At 33.5% G+C, this 9,561-nt stretch overlaps 1 protein-coding gene across 1 annotated transcript; it reads left to right on the top strand.

The window, feature by feature from the left end:
- Nucleotides 1-2,943: 2,943 nt before the first annotated feature.
- Nucleotides 2,944-9,293, top strand: LOC133287467 (dimethylnonatriene synthase-like). Its single transcript, XM_061485090.1, has 2 exons — nucleotides 2,944-3,915; nucleotides 8,302-9,293. Exons 1-2 carry the CDS (start codon nucleotides 2,944-2,946, stop codon nucleotides 8,929-8,931), a joined length of 1,602 nt encoding a protein of 533 aa, XP_061341074.1. The 3' UTR covers nucleotides 8,932-9,293.
- The last annotated feature ends 268 nt before the right edge of the window (nucleotides 9,294-9,561 follow it).

The following is a 9,561-nucleotide window of genomic DNA, read 5'->3' as shown; positions in this document are numbered from 1 at the left end:
CGTATATCGGCACATATCGCCGACCTCAGGGAGACTTTTGAGCAGCTAAGAGCTCGCAAGATCAGGCTGAACCCGGCCAAATGCGCTTTTGGGGTACCAGCTGGAAAATTCCTGGGCTTCATGCTTACCAACCGAGGAATATAAGTAAACCCCGACAAATGCAAGGCCGTCCTCAAGATGAAGTAGCCTGAAAGCAAGAAAGAAATTCAACAGCTCACAGGTCGCCTTGCGACCTTGACCAGATTTTTGCCTAAATCGGCAGAGAAGGCTTTGCCTTTCTTCAAGCTCCTAAAAAAAAAGGCGGAGTTCGGATGAGGGGAAGAATGCAAAAAGGCGTTTGAAAATATTAAGAATTGCCTAGCCACCCCTCCCGTACCGTCAAAGCTAGAGATCGGAGAAACATTGATCTTGTACCTATCAGTGGGGGAAGGGGCCATCAGTGCCGCTTTGGTACGAGAAACCGAAAAGTCACAACAGCCGATCTACTTTGTAGGTTGGACATTGCAAGGACCAGAAATTCATTACCAGAAGCTCGAAAAGGTTGCATTCGCCCTGCTTACCACGGCAAGAGGCTCCGACCTTATTTCCAGGGTCACCGAGTCATTGTGCGAACAAACTAGCCCATCAGGAAAGTACTTCACAAGCCGGACCTAGCAGGAAGGATGATCAACTGGGCCGTCGAGCTCTCCGAGTTCGATATATCATATGAACCTCGGCAGGCAATTAAGTCGCAAGCGTTGGCCAATTTCATCTTGGAGTTAACCCCATCCAATGAAAAGGGAGAAGGGAATGAAGATCTCTGGACAATATATGTCGACGGATCCTCGAACTCTAAGGGGAGCGGGGCCGGGGTGATCGTTGAAAGCTCTGAAGGAGTGTCCATTGAACACTCACTTCACCTAGCATTTCCGACCTCAAACAACTAAGCTGAATACGAGGCGTTCATTGCCGGGATCGTGCAAGCAAAAGAGCACGGAGCAAGGAGGATAAAAATCATGAGTGACTCACAGCTGGTTACTTCACAAGTTGAGGGAAAATATCAAGCCAAGGGTCCCCTCATGATGAAGTACCTCCAACAGGTTAAGGAGCTATTAGCCGAGTTTGACGAGGTGGTAGTCCAGTACATACCTCAGAACGAGAATAGTAGGGCCGACATACACAACAAAAAAATAGGCATTTAGCGGCGGTTCATTTTTGGTATACGCGACGGTTACAACTGCCCCTAATTGCAAAAATGCATTTAGCGACGGTTGTAACCGTCGCGTATACCAAAAATGAACCGCTGCAAAATGCTTGTTTTTTTGTGATCTTATCTAAACTCGCCAGCTCGAAAGGCTCAGGAAACCATCGCACTGTAATACAACAGAGCATTCGGGAGTCGACCTGCGTCATGATGATAACCGAGACTGAGGATTGGAGAAGGCCAATAGTGGCCTACCTGGAAAAAGGAGACCTGCCAGACGAAACACAAGAGGCCAAAAAACTCGTGAGGAACTCGGCCTGCTTCACCATAGTAGAAGGGCAACTCTACAAAAAGGGTTTCTACACACCCATGCTGAAATGCCTAAATAAGAATGATGTTGAGTATGTGCTGGCCGAGATCCATGAGGGCATAAACGGACACCACATTGGAGGAAAAGCTCTTGCCAGGAAGGCACTAAGGGCAGGATACTACTGGCCCACCATGGAAGCAGATGCGAAGGAGCACGTCAAAAGATGCGAATAGTGTCAGAAACATGCACTAATCCTTCGTGCACCCCCCGAAGAGCTGCAAACTATCACGACACCATGGCCATTCTTCAAATGGGGGATGGACCTGTTGGGACCATTTACCGCAGCTGAAGGACAACTCAAGTGGTTGATAGTGGCTGTTGACTAGTTCACCAAGTGGATCGAGGCTGAACCCCTCACCACCATTACCCAGAGCCGCATTTTATTTTGCTTGCACAGCAACTAAAAAGCTTTACGTTCTGTGCTTCATATATGCCTTGCTTTCCCTAATCATATGATATTATTACCAAGCAAACATGCAGAAGGTGCTATTTCGTTATTTTCTGTGTCGTTGAGAGTAAATGGAGGATTCAATCGCTCATTTACATTCGTGTCTTGCTTACGTGTGTTTGTCATAAACTGCATTTGTGAGGAAATTATGTTTTTCTTTTTTCTATTAAGAGTAATTTTGGTACCTTTTAAAAAGTTTAACTCTGTTAACAAAATTTTGGATGGAAAATCAAATTAAGGGGATAAGTGATAAAGAAATTTTAAGTAAGGAGGTAAATGATTAAAAATTTCGGAAAGAGGGTTAAGTGATTTTGAGAAAACTTGTAGGATTTTTTTTTAAGTTTGCCCAAAAAAAATATGGTGTGCTAGAGTTACTTTTATTTTATCATATATTATCAGAAATTAAGTGATAGACAGAAATTTTACAATTAATGAAAGGACCCACCATCACGAGTAATTACATTCAAAATTAGTTATGTTGTTATATATCTAATTAATAATGGGAAATCATTATCTCATGTTGCATCAGATAATTATCTCATGCAACAGAGACAAAGTAGTGTGGTCCACATTATTTTTTATTTTTTATTTTTTTACAAATGGTGGACCCCACTATCTTGTCTCTGTTGCATGAGATAATTATCTCATGCAAAATACATTACAAGAAAAAAGTTTATTTGTGACGAAAAAATTGTCATAAATTGTCACAAATGACAATTTTTTACACAAATAATCAAATTTGGTCACAAATAAACTTACGACGCAGGAATTTGTAACGAAATTTCATAAAATTTTGTCACTAATAAGATATTTTCTTGTAGTGATAAGATTAATAGATCCCATTAATAATTCCCTTTCTTGTTATTTACTAAAAATAAAAAATCCAGATTCTATAAATAGATGTGCAAGTATTGTGATTACTCAATCCTCTCCAAGGACCCTATGGATCTTGCTTTCAATTTCCAAACTATTTCTGCAATATTAGCTTTATTGATTGTATATACTGTTTTTAGGTCCATTACATCAAATAATGGACCTAAAGAAATCAAGGGTAGCTCCAAGTATAACAAAGTGCCTGAACCATGTGGTGCTTTGCCTTTCATAGGTCACCTCCATCTTCTAAATGCTAATGAACCATATTTTAGGACCTTTTCAGCTATGGCTGAGAAATATGGTTCAATCTTCTCCCTCAGGCTTGGTTGCCACAACACCTTAGTTGTGAGTAACAGGGAAATTGCCAAAGAATGCCTCATAACAAATGACAAAGCTTTTGCTTCAAGGCCAAACATAGCTGCAGGGAGATACATGGGTTACAACAATGCCATTTTGGGTCTTGCCCCTTATGGAAAATACTGGCGTGACATGAGAAAAATTGCCACCCTTGAGATTCTTTCAAGTCACAGGCTTGAAAAGCTTAAGCATGTTAGAGACAGAGAAATATTTTCTCTTGTCAAAGATCTGTACAACTCATTATCATTGGCAAAGAATATGAGTAATTCAATTGAAGTTCCAATAAGCAATTTTTTGGAACACATGACATTTAATTATATTGTGCAGATGATAGCAGGGAAGCGATTTAGTGCTGAGACCATACGGCAAGGAGATAGTGAGGCATGGAGATTAAGGAGGGCTATCAAAGATTTTACATATCTCAGTGGTGTTTTTGTGATGGCTGATGCTATTCCTTACCTTAGTTGGTTTGATTTTCAAGGGCATGTGAGTTTCATGAAGAGGACTTTTAAGGAAATAGACTTGATTCTTGATAAGTGGATGAATGAACATGTGAGAAAGAGGGTTGAAGATGGGAATGGTGGATGTGAAAATGACTTCATGGATGTGTTGATATCGACGTTTGAAGAACATGATGTGTTTTGTGGCCACAAGCGGGAGATAGTGATAAAAGCAACAGCACTGGTACGTTTGCTCTTTAGTAGTTGGTTATTAATTAGAAGTAATTTTCAAAGGTATACTCGTACATTAAGAAATTTATACACATGTATTAATGGGGAGGAATCTAGAAGTCTTATACTCTATTTTAGTCTATGATTTTCTTAAAAGTTTATTAGGGATTCATAATTAATTAATAGATATAATTCAATAAATTACAATTATCAGATACATAGAAATAAATTAAGACTTTTTATTCTTACACCAGAATAAAAAAAATCTTTCCCCAATATAAACAATACATATTTTGAATTGTCTCTATAACTACAATAAAATTATTTTTGTCAAGAGTTAAACTTTTAATCCTGTATTAAACATGTGGGTGCGGCTGATCAGTATTCAAAAGAATACAATTAATGCACACTGCAAATACAATATATATACACACACAATTATAATAACCAATGCTTTACGTAGAAATAGAATGGGATGGTAGAAATGTAAATCGTAGAAATGATATAAAACACAAAGTTTTTACTATTTAAGATCAAGATATAAAATTATATATATATATATATATATATATATATATATATATATATATATAAATCACATAAATCACCATTCAAAATTCAATGAACAACTTTATATTTAAAAGATATAAGTCATATAACTATATAAGACATAAGTCCAAAAACATATAAAAGAGTTTAATAGCTCCTACAACCAAGTTTCAAAACATCAAAAGAATAAAATTTAATAACTTCTAAATTATATCAATTAATTCAAATCAAACACATCATTTTGCATAAGTTGCTTATCCTTAATGTCTTTTTTCTCTTACTTCTATAACAATTTCATTTGTAATAAAATATAATAAATTTATCCAAAATCCACCTCTGGTACTCAAATTTTTCACCAATGGCTTGATCTTGTTCTTTCCCTGCAATAGCGACCTCATGTGAGGTTTTTTTTTTTTTTTTTTTTTTTTCAAATAGCTAGAAGAAGATACTATGCATTTTGATTTGGGGGAAACAGAAATAGATTTTTTCTTTTTTCTTTTTTTAAAAAAAGAGAATTATGAATTAAAAGTTGACCTGATTCAATTTTTTTATTTTTTTGTATAAAACTCGATTCATAATTTTGGTTTAAGTAAAAACGTAGAAAAATGCGATTTTACTATTTTTACGTTTTTGAACAAAATTTTTACCAATTTTTACTGATTAGAGTTTTTATTTGTGTTTTAACATGTATATATCTCTCCAATAAAAACATAAGTTTTAATGATTTTAGATTAGTTTTTGACACAATGGTAATAGCTATTGTAATAGAAATATTTCGTCTTCTGCAGTTTTATCTTCTAATTCAGTCACTTAATTATCAATAATGTAAAGTAAAATACATTCCACAAATTATGTTCTAAGGAATATTCTTCTAGGACAAAGTCAACCTTATTCGCCAGTCATTATTGAAGTTGCCACCCATATATACTACACTTTTCAACTGGAATAAACTTGAATTATAACTATAAATGCATATAGCTTGTTCAACTATTATTTCCCTCTACGAGAAAAAATTTTCCTACACAAATTTGAAGATTTTTGTTTGGGTTCTATATATAATACAGGGTTTTAAATACTTTTCCCAAAGAACTGAAACTCCTGTGTGACACACTGATCGACACTCATGTGTGACACAGTGACGCTCTACCTGACTATTGAAAAAGACTGATAAATCTGTGCCAAGCATTTCGTAACCATACAAACAACAATTTATGCGGATTCATGCATGTTGATATTCTTCTAAAAGGAGCATGATATTATTATTATTATTATAAATTTCTTTACTTTTAAAAATAATTTTATACTTTTCTTTTTAAGAGCATGTAATTTTTCTAATGACTGTAATTTTTTTTTTTTTGGGTGATACAGTAACTTCTAACAGAAATCTTGTAATTATTATATCAGCTAATTGTAATGTAAGGCATATATTTTGAGTTTATCCCATTTAGCTTTGGGTATTATCCTAACTTAACAAGTAGGGAGATTTTATTTACAATATCTTTTCTTTTATAACTTCTTACAAATATTTTTATTATTATTGGATCAAAATCAAATCAACAATTATAAAATAATATTAAATATCATTAATTTGATTTTGATCAAATAACCACTTTTATTAAATGAGAACTGTTAATTTAATTGATTTTGATTCAACAACTATAAAAATAGTTATAAGAGATTGCAAGGAAAAAGAGATCGTAAATAAAACCTTTAATTAACAATACTTTAATGTTATGTCTTGGATTCATATTGCACTCAAATTTCTTTTATGCTTTTACAGTGCAAGAAAAAAGAAAAATTCTTTAACTAACAAATTTTTGGTACAGTTTCTTATCCATATTTAAAAGATCACTTAACTATATAAGACATTAGTCCAAAAACAAAAAAAGAGTTTAATAACTCCTACAATTAAATTTCAAAACATCAAAAGAATAAAATTTAATAACTTCTAAATTATATCAATTAATTCAAATCAAACACAGCATTTTGCATCCTCAATGTCTTTTTCTCTTGCTCCTATAACAAGTTCATTTGCAATAAAACATAATAGATTGATCCAAAACCACCTAAGTTTGGTACTCAAACTTTTCATCAATGGCTTCATTTTGTTCTTTCTCTGGAATAGCGACCTCATGCGAGGTTTTTTTTTTTTTTTTTTAAATAACTAGAAGAAGATACTATACATTTTGATTTGGGGAAAATAGAAATAGTTTTTTTTTAAAAAAAAAAAAAACAGAGTCATGAATTAAAAGTTGACCCGATTCAATTTTTTTATTTTTTTTGTATAAGACCCGATTCATAATTTTGGTTTAAGTAAAAACGTAGAAAAATGCGTTTTTACTATTTTTACGTTTTGCACAGAATTTTTACCAATTTTTATTTATGAGAGTTTTTATTTGTGTTTTAACATGTATCACTTCAATAAAAATATAAGTTTCTATGTTTTTAGATTAGTTTTTGAAAACAATGGTAATAGCTATTGTAATAGAAATATTTCGTTTTCTGCAGTTTTATATTCTAATTCAGTCACTTAATTATCAATAATGTAAAGTAAAATACATTCCACAAATTATGTTCTAAGGAATATTCTTCTAGGACAAAGTTAACCTCATTCGTCGGTCATTATTGAGGGACATTGACTGTACTGTCTATTTTTTTCATAATAATATACTCGAATCTCATGGAATGCAATTTTTTTTTTAAACTGTCATTATATCATAATCACTGAGATTGTTAATTATTATGAACCGGACACATGTCACCCCCAGATTGAAAAAGCCTAACAGGGCTGTTGCGTGTTGCACCAAAGTAGCTACGCGACTTTGGTTGAACGAGGCACGCGTCCTTCATTTGCCCAAAATAACCCGTGTGCAGCAATTATGAACTACTTTTTCTGAATTGTTATTTTCCTCCGCGAGAAAAAATTTTCCTACCCAAATTTGAAGATTTTTGTTGGGATTCCATAATACAGGGCTATAAATACTTTTCCCAAAGAACTGACACTCATGTGTGACACACTGACACTCTACCTGACTATTGAAAAAGACTGATAAATCTGTGCCAAGCATTTCGTAACTATACAAACAACAATTTATACGGATTCATGCATGTTGATATTCTTCTAAAAGGAGCGTGATATTATTATTATTATGCCCCCAACTTTTTTTTTTATAAACTCTTACAAATTATATTACGTAGAATCGGTTCTACATTAATCACACAGTGTACAATCGGTCCTACATTAGTGTAATTGTAAAAAAAATTTGTAAACGGATTCTGTCTCTATTATTATTATTATAAATTTCTTTATTTTAAAAATAAATTTATACTTTTCGTTTTAAGTGTATGTAATTTTTCGAATGACTGTAATTGTTTTTTTTTTTTTTGGTGATACAGTAACTTCTAACAGAAATATTGTAATTATTATATCAGCTAATTGTAATGTAAGGCATATATTTTGAGTTTATCCCATTTAGCTTTGGGTGTTATCCTAACTTAACAAGGAGGGCGATTTTATTTACAATATCTTTTTTTCTTACAAATATTTTTATTATTGTCCGATCAAAATCAAATTAACAATTATAAAATAATATTAAATATATCATTAATTTGGTTTTGATCTAATAGCCACTTTTATTAAATGAGAACCGTTATTTTAATTGATTTTGATTCAACAACTATAAAAATAGTTTTAAGAGATTATAAGAAAAAAGAGATCGTAAATATAACCTCTCGTTAACAATATTAGTTTAATGTTATGTCTTGGATTCATATTGCACTCAAATTTCTTTTATGCTTTTACAGTGCAAGAAAAAAGAAAAATTCTTTAACTAACAAATTTTTGGAACAGTTTCTTATCCTTACGGCCTCAGGAAGCACAGCCATAACACTAACATGGGCACTTTCCTTGCTCCTAAACCATCCAAGTGTCCTGAAGGCTGCACAACAAGAGCTAGACAACAAAATTGGAAAAGACAAATGGGTTCAGGAATGTGACATCAAAGACCTCAATTATTTACAAGCCATTATCAAAGAGACCCTTCGTCTATACCCAGCAGCACCCTTAACAGGAATAAGGGAAGCCATTGATGATTGCAATGTGGCAGGTTACCATGTCCCAAAAGGCACTCGTTTGTTTGTTAACCTATGGAAGCTACAGAGAGACCCAAAAATATGGTCCAACCCTGATGAGTTTCAACCTGAGAGGTTCCTCACCACTCATGTAGACCTTGATTTCCAGAGTCAGAACTTTGAGTTTATACCATTTAGCTTTGGAAGAAGATCATGTCCTGGCATGACATTTGGGCTGCAAGTGGTTCACTTGACTCTGGCTCGGTTGCTTCAAGGGTTTGATATATACACAAAATCAGGTGTTCCAGTTGATATGAAAGAAGGTTTAGGAGTGGCCATGCCTAAGGAAAACACACTTAAAGTTATTCTCCAACCACGTCTTCCAATGGAGCTTTATGAAAGTCTTTAAATCAAGTGAGTAAAAATTAAGTGGTCGATCCAATGGGGCTTATTGTCTTATTAAAATTAGAAATAAGTGGTACCACTGAGCATGTAGGTCAACTGGATTTACCGCTTTTGTTGTCTTGCCTATCTCGACCGGATCAATCGATGAACTGGGGGAGAAATATAAAAAAATAAAATAAATAAAGAAGTTGTAGAATAAATGTAATTGAGTTATATCTGTATAATTCTAGTGTGTGTAACACAAAGTTAGCGTCTGAGTGTTGAAAAATTATTCCTGGGATGAAGCCAAAAATAATTTGCTCGCGTTTCTTGTTTCTCTAGTGGTTTATGTTTTAATGGTAATATAATGTTTTATTTTTAAATATATTTGCTTGTGTCTCTAAACTTTTCTTTCATATTATACTTTGACGTTTTGTTGGTTATATTATTATGCGCAGCTTATCTTAAGCAAGTCAAGAGGGACAATTATTTGAAGAGTGTTTGTGATTTATGAGAAACCCTTTCCTGCAAAATTATTTGGTACTGGTAGAGAAATAGATGGTGAATTCCTTAATCAATAAAATTAACGCGCAACAAGGTTATTTGGTCAACTCAAAGAATATATGAATAACTTGCTTATATGACTTAGGCTTTC

Source organism: Gastrolobium bilobum, unplaced genomic scaffold, assembly GCF_033153095.1.
Source record: "Gastrolobium bilobum isolate Gb01-03AN ecotype WA unplaced genomic scaffold, APGP_CSIRO_Gbil_v1 utg5060, whole genome shotgun sequence".
Taxonomy (NCBI): domain Eukaryota; kingdom Viridiplantae; phylum Streptophyta; class Magnoliopsida; order Fabales; family Fabaceae; genus Gastrolobium; species Gastrolobium bilobum.
The sequence above is the reverse complement of the archived record's forward strand: the minus strand, read 5'-3'. Positions and strand labels throughout refer to the sequence as shown.